The 15,383-nt window shown below is 41.7% G+C and overlaps 1 protein-coding gene across 4 annotated transcripts in view; it reads left to right on the forward strand.

The window, feature by feature from the left end:
• Window positions 1-15,383, forward strand: part of TARDBP (TAR DNA binding protein) — a 30,936-nt gene that overhangs the window by 6,210 nt on the left and 9,343 nt on the right. The window contains exons 3-7 of one of the 4 annotated variants that reach the window (XM_060758901.2): window positions 364-527; window positions 1,837-1,977; window positions 3,516-3,686; window positions 7,715-7,832; window positions 8,790-9,859. In XM_060758901.2, coding sequence (XP_060614884.1) covers window positions 364-527; window positions 1,837-1,977; window positions 3,516-3,686; window positions 7,715-7,832; window positions 8,790-8,824 — 629 coding nt within the window. In that variant the 3' untranslated portion in view covers window positions 8,825-9,859. Of the gene's footprint in view, window positions 1-363; window positions 528-1,836; window positions 1,978-3,515; window positions 3,687-7,714; window positions 9,860-15,383 lie in introns of those variants that run through there. The other 3 variants (XM_060758902.2, XM_060758900.2, XM_060758898.2) reach the window with 3 other exon arrangements.

A 15,383-nucleotide genomic window follows, 5' to 3' on the forward strand; every position in this document is an offset into this window, starting at 1 on the left:
AATAATAACAGAGTAAAGTAATAAATAACTGACTTGAGTATAAGCCAAGGGGGCTTTTTCAGCCTCAAAAGGGCTGAAAAACCCAGCTTATACTTAAGTATATATGGTAATCGAGCATTTTACATTACGTTTAACCCCACTTCCCAAAACCCTCTAAATGATATTCAAAAAATGGTTACGTGGAGGGCATGAGTCCATAGAACCAAGTTATACTGGTTAGACTCCAGTGTGACATGTCTTCCTAGAAATTTCAGTTGCTGATAATTTAGTAAAGAAAATCCTTGTTTGAATAAAAATGCCTTAACCAGATGTTGGAAGCAAAGTAGCATTGACTTCTCCGTGCTGATGGTCATATCCCTTTAGACAACAAGAGAAAAATGGATGAGACAGATGCCTCCTCGGCTGTCAAAGTGAAACGAGCTGTGCAGAAAACCTCTGATCTGATTGTATTGGGCCTTCCCTGGAAGACAACAGAACAGGATTTGAAGGAATATTTCAGCACATTTGGAGAGGTTCTCATGGTGCAGGTATTTATCTTTTTGTGTTTATGATTCTAATCTCCTTCATAAAACTTTGGATGTTATTGCTGGGCATGAAGCACTGAAATTGGTCTCCTCGTACTTTGGTTTGCATTTAATTTGGAGGAAAGAATAATAATAATACTAATATATTATAATTATATACTTTATATTACATGTAATATTACTAATTATATTACAGTATAATATTATAGTACAATATAGTAATATATAATATTAATATTGTGCTATGGTAATAATATAATATATTTGCATTTTACTTGTAAGCCGCTAATAATATAATATAATATATTGTATGTATATATATATATCTTGTAAGCTGCTCTGAGTCCCCTTTGGGGTGAGAAGGGCGCCATATAAATGTTGTAAATAAAGAAATAAATATTCCTTCCAGGGATTTATTTATTTCTTTATTTACGACATTTCTATGCCACCCTTCTCACCCCGAAGGGGACTCAGAGCGGCTTACAAGATATATATACATACAATATATTAAATTATTAGCAAAGTACAATATCAGCATTATTTTATTTTATTGTATATTGTACTATACCATTGTATTGTAATACTAGCTGCCCCCTGCCACGCGTTGCTGTGGCCCAATCTGTGTGTATGTTCTTTGTGTGTGTGTGTGTATATTTATGTATATGTGTGTTTTCGTGTGTGAGTGATTTTGCGCATTTATTTATTTATTACATGCGTTGTAATGTAATTTTTGTTTTTTGGCTTTTTAAGTCTCTTCTGCTGTGTTTGTCAGTGTTTTTATGACTGATGGTCACTCATTGGCCTGATACGCATATTGTGTCCAAATTTGGTGTCAATTCATCCAGTGGTTTTTGAGTTATGTTAATCCCACAAACAAACAAATATTACATTTTTATTTATATATATTATTAGTAATATTACATGTAATATAAAATATATAATTATAATATATTATGAGTATTGTGTTACATTATAATATTATAAATATTATATGTTTATACAATATATTATATTTAGCCAGACATTCAAGCAGCTTTTGTTGGACGTTGATGATAGCTTCTTTAAACATGCACAGTTTGCGTCCTTAATATCCTTAGCCTCCCTGTAATACAAAGAAATATTTTCTCTTCGATTAGTTAGATGCAATGGCTCTTGATAGGGGACGTTTGATGGGAGTTGGTCTCTAAGCAGCAACAGTTTGTGTGATGAGAATGTCATCAGAACATTTGAATACTAGTGCGCTTTAATTCAAGTATGGGCCATTGGTGTGGAGTTCCATTACATAATTTCATTTACCTTCTTGCAATCCTAGGTAAAGAAAGACATCAAAACTGGCCACTCAAAGGGCTTTGGTTTTGTAAGATTCACAGACTATGAAACCCAGGTGAAAGTCATGTCTCAGCGCCACATGATAGACGGAAGATGGTGTGACTGCAAACTCCCAAATTCTAAGGTACTTTATATGGCTTTTCCTCCGCTCCTTAAATATGTCACTCTAGTTATGTAGTGTTCCAAAAATTAGATTATCTGCAGTTGGAAATACATTGGTTTGTGATCCAAAGTCCTGTGCTGACATTAGATCCTAATGCCTCGTGGAGCTCTGATTGAAATGTCTCTATCAGGGGTCCACAAACTTTTTAAACACAGGGCCTCAAACTGTTGGAGGGCTGGATTATAATTTGGAAAAAAATGAATGCATTCCTATGCACAGTGCATGCATCTTATTTGTAGTGCAAAAAACACTTTAGAACAATACAATAATTAAAATGAACAATTTTAACTAATATAAACTTATTAGTATTTCATTGGGAAGTGTGGGACTGCTTTTGGCTGATGAGATAGGATTGTTGTTGTTGTTGTTGTGTGCTTTCAAGTCTTCAGACTTAGGTTGACCCTGAGCGAGGGCCGGGTAAATGACCTTGGAGGGCTGTATTCGGCCCGTGGGCCGTAGTTTGAGAATCCCTGGTCTATATGAATTCAACCAAAATTTTTATTTTATTTTATTTATAACATTTCTATGCCGCCCTTCTCACTGCGAAGGTGACTCAGAGCGACTTACAATATATATATATATACATAAAATATATTATATTATGAGCATAGTACAATATCAGTATTATATATTACTACGTTGTACTATACCATTATATTATTATAAGTAATATTACATTATAATATTATAAATATATGTTTTAATGTTATATTATATTATTAATAAAGCACAGGAGACAATATGGAACTGTCTTCTGCCCCCCTCTCTCTTCACTGACCAGAGCAGCAGTTGATGCCGGCGGGGGGGCAGGGGCTCCCAATTGATTACATAGGCAGGAGACAAAATACCTTAAAGGTAACGGCACTCCATGCAGTCATGCCAGCCACATGACCTTGGAGGAGTCTACGGACAACGCCAGCTCTTTGGCTTAGAAATGGAGGTGAGCACCAACCCTCCAGAGTTGGTTTTCCCTTAATGTCAGGGGAAAACCTTTACCGACCTTAAACTTTAGACGGCACAGTTCCAGGACTGGTATATGATTTCTGTAGTTAGTCACCACCTGCTTAGTTTTGAAATCTTATTTCCTACCTATTAATTATGTTATATATTCCTATGTCTAACTTTGGCTTCGGTGTGTGGGTTATTACAAAGTAGAAGCCCCTGGTGGTGCTCGGGTTAAACCGCTGAGCTGCTTAACTTGCCGAAAGGTCAGTAGTTTGTGGAGAGCAAGGTGAGCTCCCACTGTTAGCCCCAGCTTCTGCCAACCTAGCAGTTTGCAAACGTATGAATGTGAGTAGATCAATAGGTACCACTTCGGTGGTAAAGTAACGGTGTTCCATGCAGTCATGCTGGCCACATGACCTTGGAGGTGTCTATGGACAACGGCGGCTCTTCAGCTTAGAAATGGAGATGAGTCCCAGAGGCAGACGCGACTAGACTTAATGTTACCTTTAGGAGCTTCGTATTAACATACATCTTTTGTTCTGCATTGGTACCAGCAAAGTCCAGACGAACCTTTGCGTAGCAGGAAGGTGTTTGTTGGGCGATGCACCGACGACATGACGGCAGACGAGCTCCGTCAGTTTTTTTCGCAGTATGGAGAAGTGGTCGATGTCTTCATTCCCAAACCCTTCAGAGCTTTTGCCTTTGTGACATTTGCTGATGATCAGGTATCTGTCCAAAGTGCCCTGGGTATTTCCCCTGTTTGTGAATAATTTCTCATTGCGTGTGCATGGCTTGTGGAAAGTGGGCAGGGAGAAGTTTTCCTCTATGTTTCATAATAATAATAATAATCTTTATTTATACCCCGTCACCATCTCCCCAATGGGGACTCGGGGCGGCTAACATGAGGCCAAGCCCAAAAATGCAATACAACACAATGGAATGCAGAAAACAAAAATTACATCAGAAAATAATCACAATAGCAAAGTAAAATAATAAAGCAACTTCACACAAAATAAAATCAAACAGGATGGGAAGGCCAAAATGATAAAATAATAAAATGATAATAAAATAAGAAAACCCTGGGTGAGATAGGAATAAAAATATGTAAGTGAGGGAAGCCCAAGAATGATAAAAACAATGGGGCAAATGCCACGATATAAATCATATATCAAGCCTGGTAAATAAATCCAGACATGTTATTAGCCAATAAACAGATTGCTGAAGGATGTTTGCTCGGCCCTTATGGGGCATTGAGTGTTGAAAGGAGGCTCAGGTGAATTGCCGTATATAGACATTAATACATTTAGATACACACAAAACAAAAGCCAGGAAATTGGGTGGGTTTGAAAGAGAGCCATACAAACAAGGACATGAAATACATCTCCTTTCTCTCCTTGTCTCCCTTTTGCTTGGAAAAGAAAACACACTCTTCAGGGAGGGGAAGATGAGAGAGAAATCTATATAAATAAAAATGTAATGTTCGTTTGTGGGATTAACAGAACTCAAAAACTACTGGGGGAATTGGCACCAAATTTGGACACAAGACACCGAACAACCCAATGTATGTCCTTCACTCATAAAAACCCTGAAAAACACAGCAGAAGGGACTTAAAAAGCCCCCAAAAGCTAAATGACAATACAGAAAAAAGGAAGAAAGAGGGAGGGAAGGGGAGAAAAGAAAGAAAGAAAATAAAGAGGGAGGGAAAGAAAGAAGGAAAGGGAGAAGGAAGCATGGAAGCAAAGAGAGAAGGAAGGAAGGAAAGAAAGAGGTAGAGAAGGAAGAAAGGAGAGAAAGAAAGGGAAAGAAAAAAGAGAAAGAAGGAAGGAAAGAGGGAGTGAAGGAAGGGGGGAAGATGTAGAGAAAGAGGGAGGGAAGGAAAGAGAGAAGGAAGAAAAGAGACGGCAGAAGAGAAAGAAAAAGGGGGAAGGAAGGAAAGAGATAGAGAAGGAAAGACAGGAAGGAAGTAAAAAGGAAGTGAAGGAAGGAAGGAAAGGAGAGAAAGAGGGAAGGTTGTGATGGGTACAGCTAGTCTATATAAATGAAAATGTCATGTTCGTTTGTGGGATTAGCATAACTCAAAAACCACTGGACGAATTGACACCAAATTTGGACACAAGACACCTATCAGGCCAACGAGTGACCATCACTCAGAAAAACACTGAAAAACACAGCAGAAGGGACTTAAAAGCAAAAAAACCCAAAAACTACATGTGCAAAGCCACATTGTATATACTCGAGTATAAGCCGACCTGAATATAAGCCGAAGCACTCAATTTTACCACAAAAAATTGGGAAAACATATTGACTCGAGCATAAGCCGAGGGTGGGAAATGCAGCCACTACAGGTAACCTTCAAAATAAAAATAGATACTAATAAAATTACATTAATTGAGGCATCAGGAGGTGAAATGTTTTTTAATATTTACATAAATCTGTAATTTGAGATAAGACTGCCCAACTCTGATTAAATCATTACATATCTTCAATGTAAATGTAGTTACGTGTCCTTCCAACAATAATATAGAGAATAAAATAATAAATATAATAATAATAAAGTAAAATAAAGGAAATGCAACAATAACAGTAATAATAGAGTAGAATAATAATTGTAATAATAGAGTAAAATAATAAATGCAATAATAATAAAGTAAAATAATAAATGTAATAATAATCATAAATAGTGTAAAATAATAAATATAATAATAATAGGGTTAAATACTGCAAATGTAATAATAATAAAGAGAGTAAAAAATACATGAAATAAAAATAATACTAATAACCGAGTTAAATAATAAATAACCTTGACTCGAGTATAAGCCAAGGGGAGTGTTTTCAGCCTAAAAAAGGGGTTGAAAAACTAGGCTTATACTCAAGTATATACACACACAAAACACATATACACAGACTGGGACACAGCAACGCATGGCAGGGATGGCTAGTATATCATATATTGCAAGCAATGGCCTCCAGGCTCCACTGACCGGCTTGACCCCATGATAAGCTGAAAAAACTGGGCTTATCTTTGAGTATATACGATAAGTTATGGAAAGCTAGTTCTTTGGATCCAGAACCTTGTTTTGTTTTACTCCTGGGCTGCCAAGCAATGGTTTGTTTACAAAATATCTGCATCATAGTAACCTAGTTGAGCAAGGAGCTGTATTAATTGCAGTTGAGATTAGTCATGGGTCCGGTATTAGTGTTATCCATTTATTTCGTGTTTCCGTTTCGTACCGTCCATTCGGATGTCACAAAGCAGTACAACCCCCTTTGTCACTGAAGCTTAGAAATGTTAACTGCAGCTTATGTAAGGCAGTGAGTTTCTAAAGGGACCAAATGGCCGCTTGTATAAAGCAGGAACAGTATGAGGTATAGTGCTTTCGAAATGAAAATCATTCAGTCGCTCCAATTTTTAGGATAAGCAAACTCCCCATTACTGCAAGGGGAACAATATTACTTGGGAGGTCGTTATTGTGTTCTCCAAATTAAGCCCTGTAGACTAAATAGTTGCTGTTGTTTTAAAGCAGTGTTTCTCAACCTTCCTAATGCCGCAACCCCTTTATACAGTCCCTCATGTTGTGGTGACCCCCAACCATAACATTACTTTGCTGTAATTTTGCTACTATTATGAATCGTAATCTAACTATTTCCATTGCTACTTCATAACTGTAATTTTGATTCTGTTATGAATTGTAATGTAAATATTTTCGTTGCTGTTTCTATTGTTCGCGTTTTTGGTTTGCGTTCGGTTTCTCCTTACTGTAATTGTTGTTTGGGCTTGGCCTCATGTAAGCCACTCCGAGTCCCCATTGGTGGTGGAGTTTGGGGAAAATAGACTTGACATTTGGGAGTTGTAGTTGCTGGGATTTATAATTCACCTACAATCAAAGAGCATTCTGAACTCCACCAACAATGGAATGGAACCAAACTCGGCACACCGAGCTCCCATGACCAACAGAAAATACTGGTTTTCATAGGTATTGACTTGAGTTTTGGTGACCTTGAGTTTTGGAGTTGTAGTTCACTTACATTTAAAAAAACTGTTGACTTCAACAATGATAGCTCTCGACCAAACTTGGCACGAATACTCAATATGCCCAAATGTGAACACTGGTGGAGTTTGGGGAAAATAGACCTTGACATTTGGGAGTTGAAGTTGCTGGGATTTATAGTTCATCTACAGACCACTTTTTCCATCAGCCCACTTTGGTTGGGATTCAATGTTTACTTTTAAGCTCTTTTTTGTATTTATATATGAATTATTGTATGTTTACTTTTAAGCTTTTTTATTGTATTTCTATTTGAATTACTTCTAAGCTTGTTATTGTATTTATACTCGAATTATTATCTCATGTTTATTATTGTATGTTTAAATTGATATGTTATGTTTATTATTATATGTGTAATGCGGCATTGTATGCCATGGATTGTAAGCCACCCTGAGTCCCCCACTGGGGTGAGAAGAGTGGGGTATAAATGTAGAATAATAATAATAATAATAATAATAATAATAATAATAATGAGGGTTCTGAACTCTACCAATGATAGAATTGGGCCAAACTTCCCACCAAGAACCCCCATAACTAACAGAAAATACTGTGTTTTCTGATGGTATTTGGTGACCCCTCTGACACCTTGTGACCCCACCCACCCCCCAGGTTGAGAAACATTGTTTTAAAGTTCTTTGCACATGTAATTCTCTTCTCTGTCTCCTGTTCACAAAGTTACTCAGTCTTCCTTCCTTTATTCTTACAGGTTGCCCAGTCCCTTTGTGGCGAGGACTTGATCATAAAAGGAATCAGCGTCCATATATCCAATGCTGAACCTAAGCATAGTAACAGTAGACAACTAGAAAGAGGTGGAAGATTTGGTGGTAATCCAGGAGGCTTTGGGAATCAGGGGGGATTTCCTAACCGGGGCGGAGGCGGCGGAGGAGGAGGGCTGGGAAACAACCAGGGGAGTAACATGGGGGGCGGAATGAACTTTGGGACGTTTAGCATCAACCCCGCCATGATGGCGGCGGCTCAGGCAGCGCTCCAGAGCAGCTGGGGGATGATGGGCATGCTAGCCAGCCAGCAAAACCAGTCTGGGCCTTCTGGGAACAACCAACCCCAAGGCAATATGCAGAGAGAGCAGAACCAGGGGTTCAGTTCAGGGAGCAATTCCTATGGGAGCTCCAATTCGGGCGCAGCGATCGGGTGGGGCTCATCAAACACAGGCTCTGGCAGCGGGTTTAATGGCGGTTTTGGCTCAAGCATGGATTCCAAATCGTCTGGCTGGGGCATGTAAACAACGTAATACTGATTCTGTGGTGGGAAATCAGATTCCCGCCCTTCCCCTTAGAGCTCCTGGTAAGTATATAATGACATGCATATACTATAAAAAGAATAAATAAACAAACAGACAGGAGTTGGGAGGGGGATCCAAATCAATTTGTTCAGCGTGTAGTATATTTCGACAGTATTTTTGACACTTTTTTTTCTTTTGTAAGGAAGAGGAAAGGAAAAAAAGAGAAAAGATTAAATGGAATTTTATAGTTTTTTTCTTACCATGAGTTAGGAATATGGGAGTGGTTTGGAAGTGAACTGTTTTGCCTGATTTGGTAAACAACGCACTGCAATTTGGATTAGGGATTTGTAAAAAGAAAAAAGAGAAAAATATCTTAAAATTCCTCATTTTGCATGTTTCGAAAATGCAAGCCATTTTTCAGAAACTGCATCCTTTTTTCTTTTTTTTTTGGAAAATTAATTTGATCCCCCCGCCATAAGAATTTTTCTCTCTCTCTCTTTCTCTCCCTCCCTGTTTTCCCCCCAAAATGTCCCGTGCGGAGAATGCAATGTTGGTGTCGGCTTCTTTTCCTTTTAACACTGTCTTCCCCTCCTCATACTAAAAAAAAGTACGGTATGAAGACCTCATTTAAATCCTTGCCGCTCATCTCATTTCCAAAAACAAAACATGTGTTTGGAAGAAGCACTTCAAAAAAAATCAAAACACATTCAAAAAAACAAAAACAAAAAGCCTGCCTTAGGAAATACTCCATGCTTTCCTCATCCAAGACTCCTTCCATCACGCTGCACATTCTACTACGTCTTAAGACGGTGGGTGTTCCATTTTTTATCCGCTACTCTTTTTTTTATTTCATGGAGAGTCGTACTCAACGCTATGAACGCAAGGCTTGTGAGATGGAAACCGGAAAGGCTTGTCTGAACTTTTTGGAGACCTTTGTGTGGGCTTCGATTGGTGTTGCCGAGGAATGAGAGGGCTTGGTATGTGCGAGAAAGAAAGAAAAAAAAAAGGAAGGAGGCGCATGCAGAGAGAGACTTGGTGGTGCATTATGGGATATATAATATTTTTTTTGGTCCCCCCTTGGCACGATGTCCCTCGATCCCGTGGCTTTTTTGGTGAGAGAGTGTGCGGAGCGCAATGGGAGCGGACGTACGAGTGTTTTTTTGTTTTTTCTCTTGGCGTTCAGACGGACATCCCAATCTGGAAGAACTTAAAGGGGGACGTAGTGGGAGGGGGTGTTTTTTTTACTTAGTTAACCAATTAGTTGAATGTGTTAAGTGACAAGAATATCTGTAATACTTTTTTTCCCTCCTTTATGTCAACTCTGCTGTGAATGCTGTATGGTGTGTGTTCCTTTCTGTTCAATGATCCTGTAAGTGTGGTAACGTGACTTGACGGTGGGGCTTTTTGGACGGGGGCGTCTGGCTCGGCGGGGCGTTTTGCGGACCTTTTGCGGCAAAGCGCTCTCCTGAGCTCAGAGGTTCCCTTTGTGGGTGGAAGTTTCTCTGTCTGTAAGATATCCATATGAATGCTGTTTGCTGCAGTTCTGTGTTTGGATGCTTTTTATAAGATTTGTCAATGTAGGAAATTCTTAAATAAAACCGATTTAAGTAATATGTGTGTGTGTTTGAAAGCCCCCCCCCCCCCCCAATGCAATGAGTTCATAGCTGTTTTGGGGGGAAATGCATTTTTTAATTGGGTGAAAACTGTAAACATGTCTTTGTTTTTTAGTTTGCCTCTTTCATTGGTGTACTTGACACTCAATAGCTCAGATCCAGTCCCATCTTCATAGCGTTTTTGTGCAACACACATCTGAAATCTGGCTCTGCCAAATGAGGTACCCCTTTTCTCTTGAACAATTCCATTTAGGGTGCTAGGGGCCGTTCCGCACAGCCCTATATTCCAAAATATCAAGGCAGAAAATCCCATATTATCTGAATGTGGACTAAGATAACTCAGGGCCCTTTCACATAGCTCTATATCCCAGGATATCAAGGCAGAAACATCAGGAGAGAATGCTTCTAGAACATGGCCATACAGTCCGAAAAACCTACAACAGCCCAGTTGTCGTTCACCTGCATCCAGAGAGCACTGTGAACTCAAGCAATGATGGATCTAGACCAAACCTGGCATGAATATCCAATATTTATTTATTTATTTGCGACATTTATATGCCGCCCTTCTCACCCTGAAGGAGACTCAGAGCGGCTTACAGGATATATATACATACAACATATTAAATTATTAGCATAGTACAATTTCAGTATTATATATTACTATATTGTACTACACCATTTTATTCTAATATAAGTAATATTACATGTAATATAAAATATGTAATTATATTATTAGTATTATATTGTATTACATTATAATATAAATATTATTTGTATATACAATATATTATATTATTAGATTTGGCTTGGATGACTAGGACGGTTTTAAATGGTGTATTTTAATATTTTGATCAGTGTTTTTAATGTTTATGTGTGTATATAAGAATTGGAGTCCCAGCATTGAATGTTTGCCGTATATATGCTGTGCTCCGCCCTGAGTCCCCTTCGGGGTGAGAAGGGCGGAATATAAATGTTTTAAATAAAATGATAAATAAATAAAATCCCACAATATCTGCTTTGAACTGGGTTATCTTGAGTCTGCATTCAGATAATGTGGGATTTTCTGTCTTGATATCCTGGGATAAAAGGCTGTGTAGAAGGGCCCCCAGTTCAAAGCAGATATTGTGAGATTTTCTGCTTTGATATTCTGGGATGTAGGGCTGTGTGGAAGGGTCGTAGGAGGTGGAGAGCCCATACTTTCTTTAGGCCTCCATTATAGAACCTCTTTATTGCATTCTCTAGATTACCGAAAGGGTGGCACACTGAGTGGGTGGCTCAGCTCATTTAGATACGGGAAACAAGTCTTTAACCAAAGACAAACAAAGTGTTTTACTGTGTTTATGATCAGGGCCAACAACATCATGGACTTAGTAACTCTAAATACCGTATATACTCAAGTATATGCCAAGGCACCTAATTTTACTACAACAACCTGGGAAAACTTATTGAATTAAGTATAAGCCAGGGTGGGAAATGCAGCAGTTACTGGTAAATTTCAAAAATAAACTGGGGTGGGGTGGTTGAAAAAGTGGAGAAATGAGGTGGAAAGGGGGTAGCTGGAAAAGTAGAACGGATTGGAGTGGGAAAGGGAAACAACTGAGGTGTGAAATGGGGGCTGGAAACTGGGAAATGTTGGGATGGAAAGGGGGGTGGAAAAGTGGAAAAGACCTAGTTTATAAACTTGAGTGTGAAGGGGGGTTGGGAAAAGGTGGGGAAATTGGGGTGGGAAAGAGGAGCAGCTGGAAAAGGTTGGAGTGGGGAAAAAAGAAAGATTGCGAAATGAGCAAGATTGGGGTGCAAAAGGGGGCTGGAAAGGTGGAAAGATTGGAGTGGGAAGGGGCAAATGGAGAAGTGGGAAAGATTGAGGTGTGGGACTGGGAAAGATGGATGAGAAAGGGGCTGGGAAAGTGGGAAACTGCAATGGGAAAAGGTACAAGACTGAAATGGGAAAGTGGCTAGAACCTAGGAAAGGCTGGAATGGAAAGCGAGCTGGAAAAGTTGGAGAGAGGAGCTGGGGATAGTAAAGACTGGGGTGAGAAAGGGGTGCTGGAAAGGGGGAAGTTGGAAGGACTGAGGAGAGGAAGGTGTGTGGCCTCTCCTCTTCTCTTGGCATAGCAACCCAGCTGAGTCACTGTGCTGAGGGGATAGAAAAGAAAGGCATATGTGGGGAGAGGAAGTCGTGTGCTAGGAGGAGAGAAAAGTGAGGAGAGGAAGGCGAGTGCGAGCAGGAGAGGAAGGCGTGTGCAAGGGGGAGAAAAAGGCGCGTGTGAGGGGGAGAAGAAGGTGCGTGCAGGGAACTGAGCACGGTGACCGAGGAGTAGAGGAAGGCGTGTGCGAGGAGATGAAGGTGCGTGCAAGGAGGAGAGGAAGGCAAGCGAGGAGGAGAGGAAGGCGCATGCAAGGAGGAGAGGAAGGCGTGTGCAAGGAGAAAAAGTCACGTGCGAGGAGGAGAGGAAGGCGTTTGCAAGGAGGAGAGGAAGGCGTTTGCAAGGAGGAGAGGAAGGCGCGTGTGAGGAGTAGAGGAAGGTGAGCGAGGAGAGGAAGGTGCGTGCTAGGAGGAGAGGAAGGCGCATGCAAGGAGGAGAGGAAGGCGTGTGCGAGGAGAGGAAGGCGTGTGTGAGGAGAGGAAGGCGTTTGCAAGGAGGAGAGGAAGGGTCATGCAAGGAGGAGAGGAAGGCGTGTGCGAGGAGAAGAAGGCGTGTGCGAGGAGGAGAGGAAGGCGTTTGCAAGGAGGGGAGGAAGGCGCGTGCAAGGAGGAGAGGAAGGCGCATGCAAGGAGGAGAGGAAGGCGCGTGTGAGGAGGAGAGGAAGGCTGGTGCGAGGGGGAGAGGAAGGCCGGTGCGAGGGGGAGAGGAAGGCGCGTGCGAGGAAGAGAGGAAGGTGAGCGAGGAGAGGAAGGCTGGTGCGAGGGGGAGAAGGCGCATGTGAGGAGGAGAGGAAGGCACAAACTCCCCTCCCCTCGACACAGCGGCCCAGCTGAATTTCTCTGCAGAGAACTGAGGGTCCTGGTCGGAAAGTGTGGGGCTGAAAGAAGGGCTTATTTCAGCCCCACGCCTACCCACCAAGACCCTTGCTCAAGTATAAGCTGGGGGGACTTTTTCAACCTAAACAAAGGGCTGGAAAACTAGTCTTAGATTCATGTATATACAGTAATTGTTAAACTGCTAGAGCAGTGGTTCTCAACCTGGGGTCCCCAGATGTTTTTGGCCTACAACTCCCAGAAATCCCTGCCAGTTTACCAGCTGTTAGGATTTCTGGGAGTTGAGGGCCAAAAACATCTGGGGACCCCAGGTTGAGAACCACTGTGCTAGAGTCATTCCCCCCCCCCCCTCGGTTTATACTCGAGTGGATACGTTTTCCCTGTTTTTGTGGTAAATTTAGGTGCCTTGTCTTATACTCGCCTATGTACGGTAAATTATGTCCCTGCCAAATAACGAGGAGCTTGCAGTGTATTATTGTGTGCTTACCTTGGTCTTGGTGTTCACTGCTCACATCCAGTCTCGACACCCCGAATCCTGGCTCTCGGTGTAAAACAAATCTCTGTGTTTTCCTGAGGAGGACTATTGGTTAATCAGTTGCTTAGCCTTTTCTGCACCTAAATCCGATCCATTGCCAAACTGTATACCATCTGAATTTTGCATTTTAGCATTTGCACTAATCCCCGCTACTGCTTCTGAGTAACACTTAATATGGTATTCTCGGATCTCCCAAGCCACCCCAGGAAGGATCACGAGGGTAAGTTGTATACATCACCAGCATGGTTTCAATACTTTCTTTCAGCTTGTTTTGATTTATTTCCCCCTTCTTAAAGTGTAAGGCCAACTCTCAGCAGAAGGGGAAACGGGGTACCTTAATGCTGTAAAGTATGCGAAGGGTTCGACGCTCCCCTTCCTCGCATCCTTGAGTATATTAGAAATGTTTTCAAACATTATTCATATCTCGCATTTCCTTCATTAGTGTTTAAAGTGAGCTAATAAAAGGCATTGTCATAACTTGATTGTCTGGAGTCGTGTTTTGCTTGAGCTTTCCGTAGGCCCACATCGATGGCCCTAATGCAATTTAAAGTGGATGAATAAGGAACACAGTCAGTTTGCCACTCTTAGAAGGATCGTCTTGCTAATGAGCTTCATTTAGTAATAAACAGCATAGTAATTTAACCGAGGCCCTGTGTGAGCAAATGTGTTGTGTGTTTTGGTTACCTGCTGAGCGTCTCTTAATTACGGAGGCTTTGCTACTCAAATAGATGTAATGTTGACGATTTCCCTCTTACAGTCCAAATTTGTGTGGGTGTGAATTGAATCCCAGAGCACATTGGTCTCAGCAGTTGCAAATATAATGTTGCAGCTGACTGAACAGCGCTTCACGGGGGGTCTTGTCCTGTTCTTCTGAGTTGTATGCATCTGTGCTTTCTTTGTATAGCTGTTTCTGACTGTCAATACAGACTCCTTATAAGATCAAAAGGGAGCCACGGTGGCACAATGGGTTAAACCCTTGTGCCGGCTGAACTGCTGACCTGAAGGTTGGCAGTTCGAACCTGCAAGACGGGGTGAGCTCTCGCCTGTCAGTCCCAGCTTCTCAGACTGGGACATGAGAGATGCCTCCCACAGGATGGTAACCCATCCGGGCATCCCCTAGGCAACATCCTTACAGACAGCCAATTCTCTCACACCAGAAGGACTGCTGACCGAAAGATCGGTGGTTCAGATCTGGGGAGTGGAGTTTGCTCTTCTCTGCCAGCCCCAGCTTCCCATGCAGGGACATAAGAAAAGCCTCACACATCCGGGCATTTCCTGGGCAATGTCCTTGCAGACAGGCAATTCTCTCACACCAGAAGGACTGCTGACAGAAAGGTCAGTGGTTTGAATCCAGGATGCGGAGTGAGCTCCCATCTATCAGCCCCAGCTTCTCATTCAGGGACATGAGCAACGTCCTTGCAGACAGCCAATTCGCTCACACCAGAAGAACGGCTGACCAAAAGGTCAGCGGTTCAAATCCGGGAGACGGCGTGAGCTCTCATCTGTCTGCCCCAGCTTCTCAATTGGGGACATGAGAAATGCCTCCCACAGGATGGTAACATCCGGGTGTCCCCTGGGCAACGTCCTTGCTGACAGCCAATTCTTTCACTCCAGAAGGACTGCTGACCGAAAGATCAGTGGTTCGAATGCAGGATGCAGAGTGAGCTCCCGTCTATCAGCCCCAGCTTCTCATTCAGAGACATGAGAGAAGCCTCCCACTGGATGGTAACACATCCGTGTGTCCCCTGGGCAACATCCTTGCAGACAGCCAATTCTCACACAACAAGGATTTCTGACCAAAAGGTCGGTGGTTCAAATCTAGGGAGCAGGGTGAGCTGTTGTTTTTTAGACCCAGCTTCCCATGCAGGGACATGAGAGAAGCCTCACACAGTATGATAACACATCCAAGTGTCCCGATAAGCAACGTCCTTGCAGACATCCAATTCTCTCACATCAGAAAGACTGCTGACTGATACTCTCCATCCACCGCATTCCCTGCATCAACCC

This window comes from Anolis sagrei, chromosome 13 (genome assembly GCF_037176765.1).
Source record: "Anolis sagrei isolate rAnoSag1 chromosome 13, rAnoSag1.mat, whole genome shotgun sequence".
NCBI lineage: Eukaryota > Metazoa > Chordata > Lepidosauria > Squamata > Dactyloidae > Anolis > Anolis sagrei.